At 37.6% G+C, this 25,132-nt stretch overlaps 1 protein-coding gene across 1 annotated transcript in view; it reads left to right on the forward strand.

Moving 5' to 3' along the window:
* DNAH12 (dynein axonemal heavy chain 12) overlaps positions 1–25,132 on the forward strand; it is a 460,368-nt gene that overhangs the window by 330,943 nt on the left and 104,293 nt on the right. The window contains exons 40-43 of the mRNA XM_068114298.2: positions 4,036–4,230; positions 4,496–4,629; positions 4,777–4,939; positions 7,979–8,059. Coding sequence (XP_067970399.2) covers positions 4,036–4,230; positions 4,496–4,629; positions 4,777–4,939; positions 7,979–8,059 — 573 coding nt within the window. The remainder of the gene's footprint in view (positions 1–4,035; positions 4,231–4,495; positions 4,630–4,776; positions 4,940–7,978; positions 8,060–25,132) is intronic.

A 25,132-nucleotide genomic window follows, 5' to 3' on the forward strand; every position in this document is an offset into this window, starting at 1 on the left:
ATCACATGTGTGGAAAGTGCTTTTGCAACACTAACACAAGTGGGGAAAGTGGTTTTACAACACTAACACAAGTGGGGAAAGTGGTTTTCAACGCTAGCACGAGTGTGAAAAGTGGTTTTTCAACACGAAGGGGAGCGCGAATGGTGGTTTTTCCACAATTACACAAGTGCGCAAAATGGTTTTGCATCACTATCACATGTCTGCAAAGTGCTTTTGCAACACTAACACAAGAGGGAAAGTGTTTTGACAACACTAACACAAGTGGGGAAAGTGGTTTTACAACACAAACACAAGAGGGGAAAGTGGTTTTCAACGCTAGCATGAGTGCGAAAAGTGGTTTTTCAACACGAAGGGGAGTGCGAAAAGTGATTATTCAAGACTGTCCCGAGTGCGGAAAGTGGTATTTCAACACCGACAAGAGTGCAAAAAGTGGTTTTGCAACACTGGTGTATGTTTGGCAAGTGGTTTTGCAACATTAACACAAGTGGGAAATTGGTTTTGCAACACTAACACAAGTGGGGAAAGTGGTATTTCAACACGAACAGGAGCGCGAATGGTGGTTTTTCCACAATTACACAAGTGCGCAAAATGGTTTTGCATCACTATCACATGTCTGGAAAGTGCTTTTCCAGCACTAACACAAGTGTGAAAAGTGTTTTTCAACACTAACACGAGTGCGTAAAATGGTTTTCAACCCTACGAGGAGCGCGAAAGGTTGTTTTGCCACAATTACACAAATGCACAAAAAATTTTGGCATCTCTATCACATGTGTGGAAAGTGCTTTTGCAACACTAACACAAGAGGGAAAGTGGTTTGACAACACTAACACAAGTGGGGGAAAGTGGTTTTACAACACTAACACAATTGGGGAAAGTGGTTTTACAACACTAACACAAATGCGAAAAATGTTTTTCAACACGACCACAAGTGCTGAAAGTCGTTTTTCTACATGAACAGAAGCGCGAAAGGTGGTTTTCCCACAATTCCATAAGTGCAAAAAATGGTTTTGCATCACTATCACAAGTGTGGAAAGTGCTTTTGCAACATTAACACAAGTGGGGAAAGTGGTTTTACAACACTAACACAAGTAGGGAAAGTGGTTTTACAACAGTAACACAAGTGCGAAAAGTGGTTTTCAACGCCAGCACTAGTGCGAAAAGTGGTTTTTCAACACGATGGGGAGTGCGAAAAGTGATTATTCAACACTGCGGAAAGTTGTATTTCAACACTGCCAAGAGTGTGAAAAGTGGTTTTGCAACACGAATGCACGTGTGGAAAGTGGTTTTCAACGCCAGCACAAGGGTGAAAAGTGTTTTTCAACACTACCACGAGAGCGGAAAGTGGTTTTCAACACTAACAGGAGCACGAAAGGTGGTTTTGCCACAATTACACAAGTGCGCAAAATGGTTTTGCATCACTATCACATGTGTGGAAAGTGCTTTTCCAACACTAACACAAGTGGGAAAGTGGTTTTACAACACTAACACAAGTAGGGAAAGTGGTTTTACAACAGCAACACAAGTGCGAAAAGTGGTTTTCAACGACAGCACGAGTGCGAAAAGTGATTATTCAACACTGCAGAAAGTTGTATTTAAACACTGCCAAGAGTGCGAAAAGTGGTTTTCCAACACTCGTGCATGTGTGTAAAGTGGTTTTCAACACTACCAGGAGCGCGAAAGGTTGTTTTGCCACAATTACACAAATGCGCAAAAAATTTTGGCATCACTATCACATGTGTGGAAAGTGCTTTTGCAACACTAACACAAGAGGGAAAGTGGTTTGACAACACTAATACAAGTGGGGAAAGTGGTTTTACAACACTAACACAAGAGGGGAAAGTGGTTTTACAACACTAACACAAATGGGGAAAGCGGTTTTACAACAGTAACTCAAATGTGAAAAGTGGTTTTCAATGCCAGCACTAGTGCGAAAAGTGGTTTTCAACACGAGCACAATTGCGAAAAGTGATTGTTCAACTTGAAGGGGAATGCGAAAAGTGATTATATTAAACACTGGCCCGAGTGCGGAACATGGTTTTTCAACATTGGCACAAGTGAGACAACTGCTTTTCGACACTAACACGAGTGCGAAAAGTTGTTTTTTCAACATTAATCACAAGTGTGGAAAGTGTTTTTCAACAATAGCACGTTTGGGGAAAGTCGTTTTGCAACACTAGGGAATGTGTGGAAAGTGGTTTTCAACACCAGCACAAGTGCGGAAAGTGGTTTTTCAACACAAACACAAGTGCGGAAAGTGGTTTTCAACACCAGCCCAAGTGCGGAAAGTGGTTTTTCAACACAAACACAAGTTCGGAGCATCGTTTTTCAACACTGGCTCAAGTGAGCCAAGTGCTTTTTGACACTAATGCGAGTGCGAAAATTTGTTTTTCAACACTGTCCCGAGTGTGGAAAGTGGGATTTCAACACTACACGAGTGCGGAAAGTGGTTTTGCAACACTAGGGCATGTGTGGAAAGTGGTTTTCAACACTAGCACGAGTGTGGAAAGTGGTTTTACAACAGTAGCACGAGTGTGGAAAGTGCTTTTGCAACATTAACATAAGTGTGGAAAGTGCTTTTGCAACATTAACACAAGTGGGGAAGTGGTTTTACACAGTAACACAAAAGCGAAAAGTGGTTTTTCAATGCTTAGCACGAGTGTGAAAAGTGGTTTTTCAACACGAAGGGGAGTGCGAAAAGTGGTTTTTCAACACTATCAGAAGTGCAAAAAGTGTTTTTTCCACACTAATACAACTGAAAAAGTGGTTTCCTGCACCAACACAAGTGCGAAAAGTGGTTTTTCAACACTAACACATGTGCGAAAAGTGGTTTTTCAACACTAACACAAGTGCGAGAATTGGTTTTTCAACACTAACACAAGTGCGAAAAGTGGTTTTTCAACACTAACAGAAGTGCGAAAAGTGGTTTTTACACACTAATACAAGTGCAAAAGTGGTGTCCTGCACCAACACAAGTGCGAAAAGTGGTTTTTCAACACTGGCCCGAGTGCGGAAAGTGGTATTTCAACACTGGCACGAGAGCGAAAAGTGGTTTTGCAACACTCGTGTATGTGTGGAAAGTGTTTTTACAACACTAACACAAGTGAGGGAAGTGGTTTTACAACAGTAACATACGTGCGAAAAGTGGTGTTCAATGCCAGCATGAGTGCGAAAAGTGGTTTTTGCAAACAAAATTAACAACTAACAAAACAAAAAACAACACTAACAAAATGGGAAAACTGGCACCTTTTTTTTCTTCATCAGTGAAGTTTCTAGATGTGTTTAGACATGAGTGACAAGAATCTACCCAAAAAAATGACAAACCTGGAAAATGTTACATAAGCCTATAGACTATGTGTGCAAAAAAATTTCACGATCAATATTTTGTTATCTCTGCCACTGAAGGTGGACGGAAGTTATGTTTTCACCCCTGTCTGTTTGTTTGTGAACAGTGTATCTCAAAAATATGTGGACGGTTTCTGACAAAATTTGGTTTAGAGGTTGGGTGTGTGAAAAGGACAGAATTATTAGATTTTGGTGAAGATCTGGATCTGGGTCTGGGTCTGGATCTGAGATTTTAAAAAGTGATTCTTCACTATTGAGTGATAGGGCCAAAACGATATATCGCACGATATCTGAAATATTTGTGGACGACTTATGACAAAACTTGCTTGTCGAGTTCGGTAAGTGACAAGAACAAGCCAATTAGCTTTTGGTTCAGTTGCGAATCCAGGTCTGGCCTTCCAGTGGGACAAAAAACGTAAATTGTTCAGCCTGGCAGAGGTATGCGCTCTACCGAGTGCCCTCCTCGTTCCTGAATGTTATTGTGGCCTGGGATTGCCAAGATAGCTTGATTATATTGTGTTTGCTTCTGAGCTATCCCACATCGATTTCTGGAGAGCTGGATCCAATCAAAATTGAGATTCTTTTAAAGGCTCATGCTGTGAATGGAATTCTTTAAAATATTCATGATCATGTTCCTTGTGCCATACTAAAAATTGCCGTGATGATATGTCTGGGAAATTGCTTCCCTTCCAGGCTGTTCGGCCTTTTGCCCCAGGGAAGAAAAAGGGGGAGGAGTTGAGCCATTTGGCCCTGTTTGCTTTCTTCATAAGCCGCTGCAAGGAAAATCTGCACATCATCATTGCATTCAGTCCCATCGGAGACGCTTTCAGAAATCGTCTGCGGCAGTTCCCTTCGCTTATAAACTGCTGCACAATCAACTGGTTTCAGGTGAAATTCGTGACTGGGCCTTTCACTTATTATTGTGAATTTGAGATAGAAAAGGTGGATAAAGCAAGACTGCAAACACTATGAATAATCGACTGTAGTCGGTACACTTCAGAGTGTGCAGAAAATTCAAAATGAACCTCTTGGTTTTTTCCGAAGTAACCTTGAGCGCTGACTTATTTTCTCAGCTTTAATCGAGTGTGGAGTTGCTCGTGGAAACGCAGCACCAGTTGAGGTGCGTTAAACGTGCGTGCTCGTTCGTTTACAGCCCTGGCCGGAGGATGCCCTGGAGAGAGTAGCAAACAAGTTTCTGGAAACCTCGGACCTGAGTAGCCGTGAAAGGATGGAGATCGTTCCCCTGTGCAAGTTCTTTCACACATCTGCCATTGAGCTTTCTAAAAAGTAATGTTTAGCTCTTTATTCACAAAAAAATGAATCTGCTGTTCAGAAGTTTTACTTTTCAGGTGAAGATGTGGTTCATTTGCTTTGGCCCGCATGCATCTGAAGGTGATTTTGAGCAATCCTTGACAATGTATCTTCTCCAACAAGGTATCTTCTTGAACTGGGAAGGTATAACTACGTGACTCCAACTTCTTATCTGGAGCTGATTGCAGCCTTCAGGCAGCTGCTGGCACAGCAGAGAGACGCCGTCATGGGTGCGAAGAAACGCTACGTCAATGGCCTTGACAAGCTGGTCTTTGCAGAGTCTCAGGTCATATTTACCATCTCCCAATGTCAGGAGGATGTACTTCATTTCAAATGCAAAGTTTCTAATGTCATTTTTTATTTTAGGCTTTTGTACAGCAGGGTATCCAAATATATTGCTCTATCTAATTGACACACACACTTGAAAATCCTGACATATACCAATGACAATACTATTTCCACTCCATCCATTAACTTGAACATACCCGGAACCTTGGCAATCAGTAAGCCCTTGCATGCTCAAGCACGAAGTCCACACTTGGTGCGCATGTCAAAACCTCTTTATGTTTTATGTCATCACTCAGCACAGCCTGAATATTTACATAAATGGACTGAACATTTCCTGAGAGTTAGTAGAATCTTAGAGGTATAAGAATCGAATCTAAAAACTTTTGTTTGAGCTATGCTAAAGTTAGTAGTAGACTGATATGTCGGTGGCCAAGTGGTAAGGACACTGGATGGGCATTTAAGAAGTCCGTTTAAACGCAACACAAGGCAGCAGCCAGTGCATAGGATTTGGTTTATAACCTCCAAAAACTGGAGTTATTCTAAGGACAATTAACCTGTTGCAATCATCTTTCATTAGAAATTAGAACGACACTCGTTAGAGCGCAAACCTCCCCCAGGCTGATCAGTTTACGTTTTATATCCCACTGATAGGCCGGATCTGGATCCGGACCTCCAAAATGTAATCGGTTTGCTTGTGTCACCTACCCCAACTCATCCACCTGGTTTTGTCTTGGTCGGTCCACAACTGTTTGAAATAACGTGCTGTGTATCGTTCTTGGCCCCATCTCTCAATGGTGAAGAATCATTTTTAAAATAAAAATGGATCTTCTCCAAAATCGAATCAATTCGTCCTTATCACAACCTCAAACTGTCCAACAAGTTTCGTTTGAATCTGTCCATAACTTTTTGAGATGTTGTGCTGTATATAGTTTTGGCCGTTTCTATTGATGGTGATTTACATTCTATTGATGGTGATTTATCCTTTATAACCCATTACAATTACCCTTTGGAATCCTTTAGAATTACCCTTTAGAACCCATTAGAATTACCCTTTAGAACCTTCTAGAATTACCCTTTAGAACCCATTAGAATTACTCTTTGGAACACTTTAGAATTACCATTTAGAAGCCATTATAATTACCATTTAAAACCCTCTAGAATTACCCTTTAGAACCCTCTAGAATTAGCCTTTACAACCCATTAGAATTACTCTTTGAAACCTTTAGAATTACCCTTTAGAACCATCTACAATTACCCTTTAGAACCCTCTAGAATTACCCTTTAGAACCCATTAGAATTACTCTTTGGAACACTTTAGAATTACCCTTTAGAACCCATTAGAATTACTCTTTGGAACACTTTAGAATTACCCTTTAGAACCCATTATAATTACCCTTTATAACCCTCTAGAATTACCCTTTAGAAGCCATTATAATTACCATTTAAAACCCTCTAGAATTACCCTTTAGAACCCTTTAGAACCCTCTATAATTAGCCTTTACAACCCATTATAATTACTCTTTGGAACCCTTTAGAATTACCGTATAGTCAGGGCCCTTAGGGATATTTTGGTTCAAATTCTTCCAAAAGCATCAAATTTGGCGCAGATGTTGCCCATGCCATACTCTTTCGATTTTTGACGGGCGCCAAGGGCGGTATGATCCGGGGACCATACCGGTCCATCCCGCCATGTCACCTGACCTATGACGTCATAATTAGGATATGCATCCAATCACATGGCGTACTATAAGTGGTCAAAGTTCAAAATGAATCGATCAAAAAATGAAGGCAGGGATCCATTTTTAAGGTTTTCATAAAATCCAATATGGCCGCCAGGTCACATGACCTATGACGTCATATTTATGACATGTATACAATCATGTATACATGAACCTGGATCATGATCGCACAAAAAATAAACACAAGGATATGGCATACAGTTCATAAAACATCAAAATCCGTACATTTGTAATTAGACTGATGAACTGCATATGCCTGAAAATTAGGAAATAGACATGTAAATATTTTCTCTATTTGTCAAAAATAAGGTCAGAGTTCGATTACCCAACCCAGAAACATAAAATGGTGAACCTCGCATAAATCTTGACAAAAAACTCAAAAACCGACATGTTTGACTCAAAAATGACCTTTAAGATGACCTTGAGGGTTGACCTTGACCTCGAATCATCAAAATAACATCATAATTGGATTCCTCGACCTCGAAAACCCCTGAAAAGTGGTATCATACATGATTCCAACCCTTTTGGTTATTTAACTGATTTTCCTCTAATCCGGCTGGCGGCCATTTAGTATTTCGCCAATATGGGGCCCCCGGGGGGGAGGGGGGGCGCCCGTCTTGGCGCCCGTCAAAAATCGAAAGAGTATGGCATGGGCAACATCTGGGCCAAATTTGGTGCTTTTGGAAGAATTTGAACCAAACAGCCCCAAAATATCCCTAAGGGCCCTGACTAGTATATAACCATTTAAAATTACCCTTTATAACCCTCTGGAATTGCCCTTTAGAATCAAGTTCCCAACACTGATGATCACTTTAAAAATTCTAGTATCTGGATCCAGATCCAGATCTTCACCAAAATATAAACAATTTGTCCTCGTCACACACCCAACCTTACACCAAATGTCGTCCGAATCTGTCCAAAACTTTCTGAGATATCCTGCTCACAGACAGACAGACATACAGACAAACAAACAGGGGTGAAAACATAACCTATGTTCACCTTAGGTGTGGAGGTAAATATAGCCGACACATTATTACCTACAAGGAGGAGCCTGCCCTGCCCGATCTGGTCCACATGTGATGCCAGTCCACACTTTGTGCCAGTTGATAATTGATGCCCCCAGGGCAACTTGCGATGGTCACCAAATACTATGATAATGCAGTGCCACTCAAGGTCCTTCTCACGAAAAACAAAGTACAACTTTAGCTTGACATAGTTTCTAATTTTACCTCATTTATAACAATAATAATTTTCTTAGCAATTTTTGTATTCACCTGACTCCTGTACTGTGCACACAGGTCAGCGAGATGGAGAAGGAGTTGAAGCATCTCCAGCCTCAGCTTGACCAAGCAAGAGCTGACAATGCTAACATGATGATGGTACAATGCACCAACCTCTGAAAATAGTCTTATCTGTGCGGAGAAATACTGCTACACCTACATTATATACACAGAAATTATTTCACATTTACATTACAAAGCTAGAAATAAATTCTTCTTAATCGAAATAACTATATAGAGAGTAAGAGCATGTTGTTAAGATGTTTCTCAAGTCAGGCACCTTTTTATTGGAGTCCACTTTTTGTGATGGTACCAAAGGATAATTGTACTGTGTATGGAAATGTATTTTTATGTAAACAGTTATTATTTTGCATCTTGCTCTATACAGGGCATTGGTTCTGCTGAAGCAATTTCTTGATGAAGGTTAATATCCAGGACGCGTCGGCAGGGGAGTACCGAGGATACTCGGCCGACGGTGCAGAAATTTGGGATTTAGCCAGGGCATGCCGGCGATAACTCGCCCACTCTTCACCGGTGGACCTTTAACGTCCACCGACTAATGCCGGCAGATGGGACACTCCGTTGAACGTCTATCCGAGGGACGGGCATGCATATTGTTGCCTCACCCTGCCTGCGAGACACTATGATGACAGGTAATAGTTGGACCGAGATTCAAACCCAGACTTGACAGCTCAAAGGCAAATGTGCGTACCTCTAGGCTTCCTGCCTCGTGTGAAATCTAATAGTGAAGAATTAACAAAATTTAGTTTCCTTCTGCATGTTAAAGTTACTTTTATATGTTAAAGCAGCAAATATATTCGACTTATATTGGTTTCGCTAAGTGTGCATCATCAGTTGTTGCCAAAATGCTCACGTGATGAATATCCACACGACTGCGCATGGGAGTCATGTATCGCACATGTGTTACGGCCTGAAGCACACGAAGCCAAGCCTTCAATCACACTGTCTTTATCTATTAATTATATTATCACACGAAAATCTCTTCCTACACATAAAACCAAGAAGGGAGAAAAGAGGAAAAAACCCGAATAGGGCAGTCTTAGGTGTGGAGATAAATATAGCCGATTTGATGGATCCACAGTAGGCCCCACAGCAGGCCCAACAGAGTAGGCCCAACAGTAGGCCCCAGGGCAGGCCCAGTGGTAGGCCCAGTGGTAGGCCCCAGTGCAGGCCCAGCACGAGAGGGTAGGAGTAGGCAAGTCCATGAGTAGGCCCCAAGGCAGGCCCCAGTGGTAGGCAGCAAGTGTTCGATCAACGTCACCCTTCAGGTAGAGAGATTGCAGCTGGACACTCTACAACCCCCCGAAAAAGCACTCTGCCATAAGCCCTCCTCCAAGATGGCCACTCACTCCTCTGAATCACCTTCCTGGCCACTCCCGGCCCCAAAGCCAATCATAGGCTTTATACACATGGACAAAACCACTTGGTCTAACTCACAAGGGGGTGTGGGGGAAGGAAGAAGAAAAAGGTCACAAACCGTAACACCTCTCCCCCCCCCCCCCCCCTTAAAGAAGAAAACTTTACCCCAAGAAAAGTTTTCTTTTACAAAGGCAGGATAAACAGTGCAAGCATAAACTTAACCCAGCATAAACAGTGCAATAAACAAACCGCCCTCTCTCCTTGTGACATTTACAGGCGTCATAGCTCATATGCAGGGGCATGAAAAAAAACAAAAATCTCTTAAGCCGCTGTCACACCTTGACGTTTTAGCCAGCGTATGCCGACGTATGAAAAATTTGGCGAATATGCTGGCACACGTCGAATACGTTATGGGTAAGTTTTGTATACGTTAAGAGCACGCTGAAGCACGCTGGCATACGTCGTAGTACGCCGAGCTCATCGACAAATTTTGTGCATGCACAAAATTTGTCGATGTATGCCAGCGTATGACTCACACCAGCACTCAATTTTGATACGTCGGCATACGCTGGCTAAATCGTCAAGGTGTGACAGGGGCTTTAAGCTCGAGATAGAGCATCTGCAATGACATTATCTCGACCCGAAATATGTACAATTTTCAAGGGGGTACAGCTGTACTAAAAGCCTCCATCGGTTCCCTATCAGGTGCTTGAAGAGCCACGCTGTCTAATTCACCAGAGTCAATATCTTGATGCTTTATATGACCTACCAACTGGCCGGCCGATGTCGATAAAAGGATAGTACCTTTTAAGCATATTAACGTGGCACACCCGGCGGGGTTTCCATCTGTGATGGGTCCGCACCACGTAGTTCACCTCACTCAGCTTTTTTTCGACCCATTCGGGACCGCTAAACTTCACCAATAGTGGCTCCCCAGGCAGAGGTAGTGAAACTAGCACTTTGTCTCCAGGCCTAAAATTACGAGCTGTCATATTCAGGTCAAAATGGGCCTTCATTACTCGCTGAGATACTTTCAAATGTTCCTTGGTGACATTGCAGGCGGTGGTAAGTCTTTCCCGGAAAGTACCTACGTAGTCCCGAAGGTTAGGGTTCTCCGTCTCTTCAAGGAATCTCTCTTTCACTACTGGGGAAAAACAAACCCTATTGCCAGCCAAATATTTTCCCAATAAGAAACTAATACCCTCTATGGGGAGAGTGGGGACTATTCCTACCATCACGGGTCCTGTGACCAAATCAGACTTCAAGTTCACCCTATGTAAGGGGATTGGGACATAACGACCTGCAATGCCCTGGATTAAGGCACTTGCTTTCCCCGAACTACTCAAAGTCAATGGTAAAACGGTAGACAACATCAACGACTGGGCGGCCCCAGTATCCCTCAGAATAACTACGGACTTGACTTTCCCATCCCAGACACTTGTCCCTTTGACACAAAGGGTTTATAATGGTCCTGTATGGGGCTCGTAAGGTCCGCAGTATCCTCAGCCTTAACTGTAAGGGCACGATCCCTGTGGCTGTCCACTTTGGTTCGAACCAATGCAATAGGTCTAACGGAGTCTCCCTGCTTCTCCTCCCTTTGCAATTTCCAACAATTCGACTTCAGATGTCCCCTCCCCTTTCTTTTTTTTCTTTCTTTTTTTCTTTCAAAACAAACTCTGTTTACAGTAATAACACGTGGGGGCCGGTCCCCGGCGAGATGCCTGACTCGACCACTCAAATAGTCTACCCAGAGACGGCTGCACCAATGGACCCCTATGGTCTGTCCACTTCCCCTCTGACCGGTCCTCACTAACCCCCTTCTTGTTATCCCAGGTAGTACCATAATGAGGAAAACCAAGGCCTCTCTTATGGGTAAGTTCATAATCATCTGCTCCAACAGCAGCTTTTTTCAACTCACCAACCTTATGATCCATAAGGTGTGTCCTAATGTCCAAGGGGATACTGTTCCTAAACTCTTCCATCAAGATAACCTCCCTTAGATTACCATAGGTCCTATCCACTTGTAGAGAACGATACCACTGATCAAAACTAATTTCCTTCTCCCTTGCAAATTCAACAAATGTCTGCCTAGCCTGTCTTTTTAAGGTTCGGAACTTCTGCCGGTATGCTTCCGGAACTTGCTCATAGGCTGACAACACAGACTTTTTAACAACCTCATAATTCTCTGACTGATCCTCCGACAGAGCTAAATACACTCCCTGGGCTCTCCCTATGAACCCACTTTGTAGTAGCAAGGTCCAGTATTGTACGGGCCGCTGTAGACATTTTGCTTTCTTTTCAAAAGACAGAAAAAACGTTTCCACCTCCTCCTCGTTAAACTTGGGAACAACCCTAATGTTCCGAGCCACATCAAAAGAACGGGGGAGATCATTTTGATCCCCACCTGAATCGATGGAAACCGGTTGGGCCTGTCCCACCTGAATTTCTAATTTTCTTAACTCAAACTCTCGTTGTCGTTCTTCTTTTTCTCTTTTAAACTCTCTTTGCCGTTCCTTGTCTTCTAACTTTAGTCTGAGCTGTCTTTCTTCTGATTTTATCCGGGCCAATTCCAAGGCTTCACTCCTCAATCTTACCCATGGTTCTAAACCCATGTGACTGACAATAGCCAAAACAATCTCCGCCTTTTTCATACGAGATGTCCCACTAACCCCAAGATGTTCAGCTACAGCTCGTAACTCTACCTTACGTAACAGTGCTACATCTTGCCCCTTCTTCTCCACAAATTCCTTCACTTCAAAATCCATCTCTTCAGCCATGGTGTACGACTGTAGTACATATAGAAGTATCAGCACCATAAAAAAGTCAAATTATCTGCCAATGACAAAACTTACAACTGCGAAAAAAAACAAAAATCCAAGACAGGTATCATGTAATCTAGATCCCGGACGAGCCCCCAATTTGTTACGGCCTGAAGCACACCAAGCCAAGCCTTCACTCACACTGTCTTTATTTATGGATTATCACATGAAAATCTCTTCCTACACATAAAACCAAGAAGGAAGAAAAGAGGGAAAAACCCGAATACGCCAGTCCAAGAGTAGGCAGGTTCAAGAGTAGGCAGGTCCAAGAGTAGGCCGGTCGAAGAGTAGGCCGGTCGAAGAGTAGGCAGGTCCAAGAGTAGGCCCCAAGGCAGGCCCAACAGTAGGCCCCAGGGCAGGCCACGTAGTAGGCCCCAAGGCAGGCCAAACAGATTAGGCCCAACAGTAGGCCCAAGGGCAGGCCCAGTGGTAGGCCCCAGTGCAGGCCCAGCATGAGAGGGTAGGAGTAGGCAAGTCCATGAGTAGGCCCCAAGGCAGGCCCCAGTGGTAGGCAGCAAGAGTTCGATCAACGTCACCCTTCAGGTAGAGAGATTGCAGCTGGACACTCAACAACCCCCCGAAAAAGCACTCTGCCATAAGCCCTCCTCCAAGATGGCCACTCACTCCTCTGAATCACCTTCCTGGCCACTCACTCCTCTGAATCACCTTCCTGGCCACTCCCTGCCCCACAGCCAATCATAGGCTTTATACACATGGACCAAACCACTTGGTCGAACTCACAGGGGGATGTGGGGGAAGGAAGAATAAAAAGGTCACAAACCGTAACACATGGAATTCGGGAAGATTCCACAAACACACCATCTTACTTGCATTGACGTCAACATATCTCTTTGAAGACCTCGTGGCTTGTACATTTTTGTTTCTCGATGAACAGGCAAGTACCATGGAATTGCCCTCAAGTTCCCTGTTTCCAAGTTCTTCAACTAACCGATTAATTCCAGAGAGTTGGGAAGTTAATCCCAATTATTGCCAAAAGGTCCTGCAACATCAGGATGAGGTGCAGGGTCAAATTAATTCTCATAGATGCGGCCACTGAGACACTCATTAATGTTTTTTGCCACAATAATGCACCTTTGCACACAGCTGTAAGTGTTTAATTTTCATTTGTGGCCAAGCATCAGGTTACTGTTGTCACACATCCTTCCTAATTGCTTAATCAGGTGAAGTCATGGTTTTCTTCAATTAGCCTCACTACTTGTACAGAAAAATCGCACCCATGTCCGAAAGAAGTGGTTCAGTTTTGCATTTACAATTACCCTATAGACTTACCCCTTAGAATTAGCCTTTAGGACCCTCTAAAATTGCCCTTTGGAATTACCCTTTGGAGCCCTCCAGAATTACCCTTTATAATTACCCTTTATAACCCATTATAATGACCCTTTGAAACCCTTTAGAATTAGCCTTTAGGACCCTCTAGAATTGCCCTTTAGAATTATCCTTTATAACCCATTATAATTACCGTTTAGAACCCATCAGAATTATCCTTTAGAACCCTCTGGAATTATCCTTTAGAACCCTCTGGAAATACCCTTTGGAATTACACGTTAGAACCCTCTATAATTATCCTTTATAATTACCCTTTATCGCCCATTATAATTACCCTTTGGAATCCTTTAGAATTACCCTTTATAACCCATTATATTTACTCTTTGGAACCCTTTAGAATTACCCTTTATAACCCATTAGAATTACACTTTAGAACCCTCTAGAAATACCCTTTAGAACCCTTTAGAAATACCCTTTAGAACACTCTAGAATTAGCCTTTAAAACCCATTTGAATGACTCTTTGGAACCCTTTAGAATTACTCTTTAGAACCCTCTAGAATTACCCTTTAGAACTCTTTAGAATTGCCCTTTAGAACCCTCTGGAATTACCTTTTAGAATTACATGTTAGAACCCTCGAGAATTACCCTTTATAATTACCCTTTATAACCCAATGCAATTACCCTTTGGAATCCTTCAGAATAAGCCTTTAGAACCCATTAAAATTACCCTTTGGACCCCTCTAGAATTACCCTTTAGAACCCATTATAATTACACTTTAGAACCCTCTAGAAATACTTTTTAGAACCCTTTAGAAATACCCTTTAGAACACTCTAGAATTAACCTTTAGAACCCATTAGAATTACTCTTTGGAACCCTCTAGAATTACTCTTTAGAACCCTTTAGAATTACTCTTTCAAACCCTCTAGAATGATCCTTTAGAACCCTTTAGAAACCCTTAGAATTATACTTTAGAACCCTCTAGAATTACCCTTTATAAAGACCTTTTATAAACCATTATAAATACCCTTGGGAACCCTTTAGAATTACCCTTTAGAAGCCCCGAGAATTGCCCTTTCGAACCCCTTAGAATTACACTTTAGAACACATTATAATTACTCTTTAGAACCCCTTAAGTAGTGTATATATGTTGCTTCTGGGACACTCTCATTTTCCCATTGACTTACATGTTAATTTTCCTCTTAACCTCATTGCCCATTAACACCTCTATTTCTCCCACCCTAATCTTTATGAACCTTTTGTCTATAGTACCTATCCTTAATGTTGTTCATTAGACCACTCAAACACTACAAATATTTGTTTTCCCTTATAGACCTATAATCATTCTTCTACACATCATCTGGCAGATTATCTTTGACCCACTCAAACATCGACCCATTCACTTACATGTTAATTTTCCTCTCACCTCTTTACGAACCTTTTAGCCCTTTGACACCTATCCTTAATGTTGTTCATTAGACCACTCAAACAATGATTCCCCCTTGGTCTTATGGTACTCTTACTATCAATGATCCTGAGTAGACCACTCAAACATCGATCCTACAAATATTTGTTTATGCGTGGGAAATAATTTAATTCTCTTGCCACTCTCTTCACCATCTAATATATTAACAAAGTATATGTTTGAGTTTGGTTCTTTATCAAGATATTTTAACTGAGATAAAATAAAATGATAAACCTCCCTCAATGTCCTTGTCTGAGCGCCTCCAGTGCCACACACCATTTTTAAATTAAAGTATATATTTTCCTGACAACCATCAAAGTTTTCCATCCACTCAAAAATATTTCCATCTTTTTTACCCAACTCACCAGTATTTAAATTAATTCTCTTATTTGTTTTGTGAACTTTTTTACCAGTTGTCTTTTCAATTATACCTATTTGATATTTTTCACATTCGTTATGTTTACCATTTATATACCAAGGTTGATTACACCTCCACTCTTTAGTCTGGTTGGTACTTGGTTCTATCATTTAAAAAAAAGTAAAAAGGCGGCGGTAGCCCGTTAAAATCCCTAACCCCCCCCCCCCCCTTTTTTAACGTATCACTTATATACTTATATAACCATAAGGGAGACTATCAATTCCATTTTCGAAAATAAACCTCTTATCATCAAAAGCCCCCAATGCTTTCTTATTCACCTCTTCTGAATATAATTTATGTTTATAACTTCTTATTCCATTAATCTTTCTAAACTCTTCTTTCTTTGTTGTTAAACAGTTATAATAATCCTTAAAGTTTATTGTTTCTTTAATAACATTTTTCTTTACACGTTTTAACTTCTTATCAGTCTTTTCAACGTTATTCACAACGTATTTATAAGCATAAGCCTTAGACCTCAATCCCACAAATTCACTCATGACATTTCCTCCTAATTCATCCTTAAATTTTCCAATCACCTTTTTATTTTTAGAAGAGAACAACTCACTCTCTGGACTGTAATTACTAGTGTCATAGATATTAATGTCCTTTTTCATGTCTGAATAAACATCATCAGTATTAATTTGCAAAATAAAACTATCTGTATCCATATAAAGTAGATTAACATCATTTTGATATTTCTTCCTCAAGTTATTATAAAAGTAATCATACATTAATGACTTTGATAAATCAAGAATTGATGTTCCAATATAAATAGGTTTGTCCATTTCAATACTCTCTTTAATCAAATGGATTGCACAAAAGTTCTCAGTAAAGACCTCAGCTCTAGTAAAACTCGGTCTATTAATTAATTTTGATGCTTGTTTCCAAGATGTTGATAGTCTGATATTTTGTCTTTTCCTCACATTTTCCATGGTCTTACCAAAGACCGCATTATTCATCAATTTATAAAAGTCTTTCTCAAAATCTGTTTTTGACTGTTCTTCTTTGTGTATTAAAATCAATGTACCCCTTTAACCAATGACTTTGATTGAACTTTAGAACCCTATGGATCTTCTCTACTCTTAGACCTTTTGATAAATATTGTCGCAAATTTATTTGGTGTAGAACATAATTTTTCTTGTTATATAATGTAGTAAGTAATTTTTCTGTTGATTCACCTATATTAAATGATTGTTGATAATCACTTAACCACTCCTTCTTTGGACTTTCCTTTTCACAAGCAAATGGGAGATCTTTGTGTAGGTTATGAAGTTCCTCTGGATATTTCAAATCGACCTCAAAATAATAACCAACCTTTGAATCATCCAATTCTTTTTGTGTAGAGATACATACATCTTGTAAAACCTTTTTGTAATCTTTTTCCTTTACCCATCTAAGTTTTCCATAAGGAAGAGCCTGAGACATTGCCCAGCCATACAGGTTGTTCGCATCATAATACATCAAGTAGGAGCTCTCTACCGATGGATCATAATTTGGAATGTACTTGCTATTTGCTTTAGCATATCTCTTTGAACAGACTTGTGAAATTCCTCCTCTCTTTGCCTTTTCAATCATCAAAAGCATATCAACATCGGTTATCAAATCCAAAGCTTGTTTTGTCATTTTCAACATCGCACTCCAGGCCAATCCAGGTGCTGTGTAATAGTGAACAGGATCCAATCCATATCCAGTGCGACAAACATATCTAAAGGCTTCAAATACATCGGCCAATAAAAGCACATCAGTTTTGAGATACAAATCGTGATACTCGCCAAGATTCTTGATGTTATATTTTTCCCAAACATTTTGTGCGTGAACATAATCTTTATCAGAAAAATGACTGTTGTTTAATTTGGTATATAAATTTTATTTTGAAGGAAGTTGTGTTTCATTGAATCTCTCAAATGAGTCCATATAGTCATAGGGGTAAATTCCCTTTTGTGTTAGAAAATCTTTATCTAAAAAATACTCTGAAAGACATGGAAACTCTTTTAGATTTTGAACCAAGTTAGCCAATGGACTTGCCATGAATTTAAATGTATCAAGAAATCTGATATGAGTAATAGGAGATGTGTGAATTGTTTTTGTGAATGAAATGTATTTCTGATCCGTGTTTGGAATTGCTGAGATACTTCCAGAAGTCTTTGAGAGTTCCTTGATAAAAAGATGTGTATCATAATGAGCGTTGTTATGAAGAAAAACAGGAATGAAAGAGGGGAGTTGATAATTAATATTACAACTTTGATGAGCCGGACCTCTATATTTACCAGTGAGATGACAATGGTCTCTAACCTTTAGATCTTTACCAATTTTCTTCTCACAAATATGACAGGCAACCTTTGTCTGTCTAAATTCTCTTTTTTCTTTACTTGTTAAGGACATTGGTTTATTGGTTTCTCTCATTATCTTGGTTAATCGGACACAGTCTTTTTCTAGTCGTTTCACAAACTCCTCTGGGGTATTTGAGCCTCTATACACCTCTAACTTGTATATTCATTACCAACGGATGATTTGATATAATAACAAAAACCACAAGGAGTATGTTTTTGATATTTATTTGTGTATGATTCTTTTGGATCTGGAGAAGCAGTATCAATTTTTTCTAAAATACTTTCCAAATCAGCATATATAACAAATGGATGTTTTATTGTTTTCTTTTCATCTTTGAATGTGATTTTTGAGCCTTTTTTAGGCATGTTGATTACCGTTGATTTATGTTCACCACAATAATTTGAATGTTTATCTCATCTTTCTTGTGTATGGAAGACGTTAAGACAACGCATACAAATATATATTTTATTTGTTCTTTTACATACTTGTGGTTTTATTAATTTTGTAATATCTTTGATGTATGTATAATGTGAATTTTCGTATGAATTAACATATAGAATATTAATATGAGTTTGTTTACAATTATCAGAAAGCTTTAAAACCTGAATGTTGTTTGTTTCTGTTAGACCATAAACATTAACTGATAAATTATTCAACTTTTCAAATTTAGGAATATCATTTAAAGTCATCGGAAACTTTAGATCTTTCGTATTTAATGTATTCTCATATTTTTTATAATGAAATACTCTTTCATCATGAAAATGTGGAGGATGTAAGTGCGCTAGAATAGACCAGAGAAAACATTTATTGTCTTTATTTTTGATATTGATAACTGCTTTTCTATTTTTGATAACACTGGGTAAATCAATGTAAAAAGAAGCTTTTAGAGGATCTGATTTAAGAATATGAATGTCTATGTCAATAATTTTTCCTATATTGAATCCACTTCCTACTATTGAATTATCCACATCTTGCTCTTGTTTAATAAGTTCATCAAAGACTCCTGATGTTTTAAAATCTTGATATGAAGATATAAAGTGTGGCTCAGTTCTCATGTATGGTGTATCTATAACTCCTTCGTCCTTTGTCATTTCTAATTTTACTCCCATATAAAATTTAAGTGGTTTCATTTCTTTTAGTGTTTTTTCAATCAACGTTTGAACAGCAGGTTTAAGTATTTCTACAGCATCAACTATGGACTCTGGTTCAGGAGGTTTGAAGTTAAAGACTCTTATTTTAATATGTCCTTTGAATGCGCCATCAGAGTTTTTAGTTGTGATAAAATTTGATAAATGTTGATTTGTTTTAAGATGTATTTTGAAGCCTTTCTTGAGGATATTTTTATTACAGGCAGAACAGTGTTTTGTTTCCTTCTGAATAGGAGATAGTAGGTGAAGTAGATTAAATGTGTGTTTGTTAGTTTTAAGGTGTCTTTTGTATTGTTTATATTCTTGTTCACAAACGTCGCAATACGTTGCTTTGATCAAAATTATACTTAAAGTAAAACACCTTTTTAGAGGCTTTTTTAAAGATGAAACTGTACTTAAAGTAAAACACTTATAGAAGAAAGTGCCTTTTTACAGGCTTTTTATATATGAAACTATACTTAAACTAAAACACTTTTTCACTCAAAATCATCTGAGTCATAACTATCACATGAATACTCAGAATCATACTCAGAGTCATCAATAAAGCTACTCTCATAACTATCATTTGAGCACAAACTATTAGCATCATAACTATCATCTGAGTTCAATGAAATACTATCATCAGTCATCACCATCGTCCGAGTTCAATGAAATACTATCATCACTATCGTCCGAGTTCAATAAAATAGTAAAATCTTCACTGCTGTAATGACTCATATTTAATTAGCAGGAAAAATATTCCCATCAATATCTATATACTTTCTTTCATTAACAGATTCAATCTCTACATTTTTAATATCAAAAGTTATCTTTAAATAATCTCTAACTATCATAGAACGAAATGACATTTCACCAGAAATATTAACATCATTCATTTTACTTAGATCTACACCCTTTGGATTGTTAAAGAAAATACAAATGTCTCCTCTAGATTTATTAATGGTCTTATCATTCATTTTCAAAGTATCGCGATCGATCACTTTTTCAAGCTTTGAATAAATTGCCAGGAGTAGAAGAGAAACTTTTGTTAGATTTACTTTAATGGATGACTTTCCAGGTATAGTTAGAGCTCTTCCTTTAAATGAAATAGAGGGGCTCATGTTATTTTTCATAACTGGTTTTACCCAAAAATTTCCATATTTATCTTTGTTCAATTTAACATCTTTGACATATTTTTCTATATCTTCCACCGAAGTAGAGATTGATTGAAATTTGTCTTTTGTGCTTTGAAACATTGTATTTATTAACGAATAAACTTGCGTTTAGTTTAAGTAAAAATTTACGATATAAATATGATAGAAGGATATCTAGAATTTCCAGACTCTCCATATGATAAATTAGAGAATTGTCTGGCTTGTGATAGAATAGGGCTTAATAATGAGGGTTCATATAAACAATGTATTTTCTGTGATTTAATTTTAATTAATGATAATAAAAAATATAAATATATATATAACTCTTTTAAATTAGAACCAAAAATGAATTACTTTACAAGATTAATAAGAGAGATGAATGTTAAGTATTGTGATGATTAATACACCATTTCTTTCAAGGGAAGAGACTATTTGTATTGAGGAAATGTATAAGGGTTTAATTATATTTATTATTCAAAATAATTTTAATGGAAATGTTAATACAAGATACTATATAAATAAAATAATGAATTATTTTGAAATTAAACCCGAACTCAGGATAAAATATAGAGTTTCTAAATTAGCTCAAAAAAAGTTAGATGACTTGTTTTCCAAAAATATAAATGAAAGATTTTTTACCCGTTTGGGAAAATAAGATAAAATTTAATAACCATAAAAACATTCCAAATTCATTGAGATGTCTAATAGTTGGTTCAAGCGGATGTGGAAAAACCTGTTTGCTTTTAAAGATGCTCCTTACCCCCAAATTTTTAGATTATGATAATTTCATAATTTTTACGAAGTCAAGTTTTCAACCCGAGTATCAACTATTATCACAAGGTTTTAATGCGGGTCTTAAAAAGGAAGACATTATCAGTTTATTTAAACTTCAAAACAAACTAAATGATTACAACATTGAGGATATAATACAACTATTTTGTGATACACAGAAATCAAAATCAAAACCCATAACTTGTATTCTCAGTGATAATACGGATGACATACCTTCACCTCAAGATTTAGATAAATCAAAAAAGAACCTCGTTATCTTTGATGATTGTGTTAATGAGAGAAACCAAACAGTAATGGATAGCTACTATACAAGAGGGAGACATTCTTCTTGTAATTGTATTTATCTTAGTCAGTCATATTTTCAACTCCCTCGGCGCTCAATAAGAAACAATGCCAATACTTTTATTTTATTAAAGTTAAATTCAACAGATGTAAATAATTTTTGGAGAGATAATTGCTCTACGTTATGTCGTAAAAAAGAATTTGAAAATTATATGAAACACACGATTGGAAAATATAAATATATTGTCGTGAAACAAGATGAGATACTAACTGATATTTTACACACATAAATGACAACTATTATTATTAATCTTGTGGGTAAATCTGCTTCAGGAAAGAACTTTCATAAATCTAAACTCTTGAATAGTAAAAATGAAAAGATTGTAAGTTTTTTTTTAAAACACCCAATGATTCGTTTTGTAAGTACTACAACCAGAGCAATGCGACCAGGAGAAGTAGAAGGGAAAGATTATTACTACATTTCAATGGAGAAACATATGCGATTGAGGAATGAAGGTCAAATATTTGAGGAGGTCTCTCTTGGTTCTACAAAATATTCACATCGTAAGAGTGAGTTAAATAAAGTAAAATCTAACGGTGTTGGGATTTTAGAAACGAATCCTGAAAGAATGAGACAAATTATTAAACATTTGTGTGGTGATGGAGTTAAGATTTTATCATTCGGTTTTGATATCAATGAGGAGACTCAACGCAAACGTATGAAAAGCAAAGATACAAGTATTAGTGAAGAAGAAATAACAACTCGTATTAATACCAATAAAGAATTTGATGAAATATTTAAAGAAAAGGATTTATTTCAACACATTTACTATAATGACAAAGAAAAGGAAAATTTTCCCATTGACCTTTACAATTCATTAAATTATATTTTTCAATAAATAAATACAGAAGATGAATACCGAAGAAAGAGCAAGAAAGTTTAAGGAACATCAACAATTAGTTTCAAAAGTTGTTAAACAACAGGAAGGGATAAAGAAGAAACGGAGACAAAAACTGACTGGCGAAGAAGTCTTTGAAAGAAAACAAGAGAAATTCTTTAAACCACTTTTGAAAACTCAACACTCACCTCCAGTCCCCACGGTAGAATTTACTCCAAAAAAACTTCAAATGATCAAAGATTTTAGTCAAATGACAGAGCAAGAACTTGGTGAATTAGAATATGATGACGAGGGATTATTTCGGAAACTTGAGGAGGTAAATCAACCCCCTAATTATGTTGTGGAAGCTCTTCAAAACAATGAATATTCAGCGGATTCAAAAACCAGAGCAGGTCTCATTCCAACAGAAGAACCAGCAGTGTTTTATCTTGTGAAAGAAAAGTTATTGATATTTAATGATAAATTGGTGTTCTTAAGTTCTGCTCAACCAAATGTTGAATTAACTCCAAGATTAATGTTTCTTCTAACAAACTCCGGATTCAGCGGTTCAAAATATTTTGAGGAACCAATTGATATGGAAAGAGAGGAAGATAGGGTATATATTGATTTACTAAACTCACTTGATTATGGAGTTTCTGTTGCCGGTAAAAGTAAGAAGATTGAGAAGGAGAAACATATTATTGATGCTTTAAGTAAGCTTGGTTCGGGTGTTAGCTTTCTTCCAAATGACCCATCACAATTAGTTAATAGGTTATTATTGTTGTTAGGTAGTAAGAAGGCTGGAAACAACAATTGTTTTAATGAAGCATCCGCCATTTTAGATCAGTTGATGAATATGAAAATAATTAATAAATGTCAATACAAAGATATTTTATTAGATATTAAATAAGATGAGAAGCACAATTCTTAGTTTTAATTTCACGAGTGATTACACAGCTTCATTCCCTTACCCACTACAACTTGACCCCACAAAAGAATATGAGGCTTCTTTGTTGTCAATGGAGACTTACAATACACTTTTTAATATCACAGAGAAAAACAACAAGTTTAGTTATAATCCAGGAAGTGGGTACAAAACTATAACAGTTTCACCCGGAGCTTACGAGATTTCTCAAATATCTTCTGAAGTCTCTCGCCTTATGAAAGAAAAAGGTGATGAACCAAAAAATATTGTAATAGATATTCAAAAACACACTTCAAAATCAACTATTAAACTTAAAAATAATTATAAAGTTGATTTCACGATTGAAAAATCATTTAGAGAGCTATTGGGTTTCTCTTCAAAAAAGATTGAAACTAACGGAACGTTTTACAGTGATAATGTCATTCAAATATCCTCCGGTATAAATTCAGTATTAATTCATTGTGATTTGATTGATGGTGCTTATAACGATGGAATAAGAACAAATACAATATTTTCATTCAGCGCATACTCAACCCCGATTGGTTATAAATTTAATATGGAACCAAAAAATCTTGTCTATTTACCTGTCAGGAAAAACCATATACAGAGTAAATTTTAGGATAACCGATCAAGATAATCGTATGATCTCCTTTAATGAAGAAATTATATCCATCAGAATTCACCTACGTGAAGTTTTTCAATAAATAAATAATGGTTATTGTGAGAAAACACGAGTTGGGAAAATATAAAGTAATTACAGGGGATGGGATGTTCCTTTCACCATACTATAAGGGTGAAGGTATGTTTCTTGGTAGAGGATACTATAAACCAAAGAGACAACGGGGTGTGGGACATCAATTTAGAAATAAAGGAGATGGGATAATTGATACTCTAATGGGTATTGGTTCAACCATTCTTAAACATAAAGACCTAATTGGTTCAACTGCTTCTGCAGTGGGCTCAGTTGCGGATGCTATAAAGAGTATAAAAGATGCTCAAAAGGAGTCTCATAAATTACAAGCAATCAAAGAAATTAAAAAAGGTAAAACTCAACTATCTTCACAAGAACGACAAAAAAATCATTAAAATACTTGGGTCAGGGTTTCAACAATTTTAATGCTATATAAATACAAGTATGGAAGCGATTGATAGTATCTATGATTTGGATGATACGATTATCATTTCAAACTCCACTAAAAAGGAAGACTATTTCAAGGTAAATGCTATAACAGGAACAGACTGGAATTCAAATGGAACAAAAAGTTTTGAAATAAATAATCAACAAACTTACTTGAATATAGCTGATAGTTTCTTGCTGTGTAAATTTAAATTCACTAAGGCTGCAAATAATACTAATGCTACACTCGTAAATGATTTCTTCTGGAAAATGTTTGATAGTGTCCGGCTGTATATTGGAACACAAGAGGTTGAAGCGGTTGATTATGTCTCTGCTACATCTGAAATGATGAAATTTACACTATATTCGTTTAGTGATAGAATGGGTAAGGGAGCTGTTGAAGGTTTTATTCCTGATATGTCAACGGGAACAAATGCTGACCCTGGTTATAGTCAAAGGAAGTCAATGTATAATGATGATACAAAAGCAGAGAATAGTTTTACCGTAGCAGTACCTCTTAAAGATATATTTGGATTTTGTGAGGATGATAAAGTTTTGTATGGGCTTAAAATTAGATTTCAACTACAAAGGAATGATAATGTAAATAGATTGCTTTTTGGGGCTCAAAATGCTTTTGGTGATAATAATAAATTTGTTATTAATGATTTGTGTTGGTATATTAGTGAATATACTCCTAATCTTAAAATGGAAGAGATGTTAAATAGAAGACTTAACTCAAAGAAACCACTAAATGTATCATACCTTAAAAGAAGATGTCAACACGTTAAACTGGAACACACTACCTACACTTGGAATTTAGGTGTTCTTCAAGGAAAGCCACGATACCTATGGCTCATTTTTAAGAAACCAGATGGAGATGAAGGTACTGATAAGAATAATGCGCTGAGTGATAATGCTAAGGTGAAACAACTTCGGGTTTCTCTTGATGGTACATTTTATCCGCGAGATAGATTGGAAATTGATTGGGAAAAAAATGATTATGCGGAAGCCTACAAGTCTTACCAAAAGGTGTGTGAAAGCAACGGTAATAATGACCCTATTTTGGATATGGTTGCGTTTCAAAAACTTTATACAATCTACGCAATTGACCTGAGTTCTCAAAAGGAAACTATAAAGTCTAATAGAGTGGATACTTCTCTATACATTGAAAGAGGAGAGAATGAAGAAGTTGATGCT

The sequence above is a fragment of the Myxine glutinosa genome, chromosome 4, assembly GCF_964187855.1.
Source record: "Myxine glutinosa chromosome 4, kmMyxGlut1.1, whole genome shotgun sequence".
NCBI classification, from domain to species: domain Eukaryota; kingdom Metazoa; phylum Chordata; class Myxini; order Myxiniformes; family Myxinidae; genus Myxine; species Myxine glutinosa.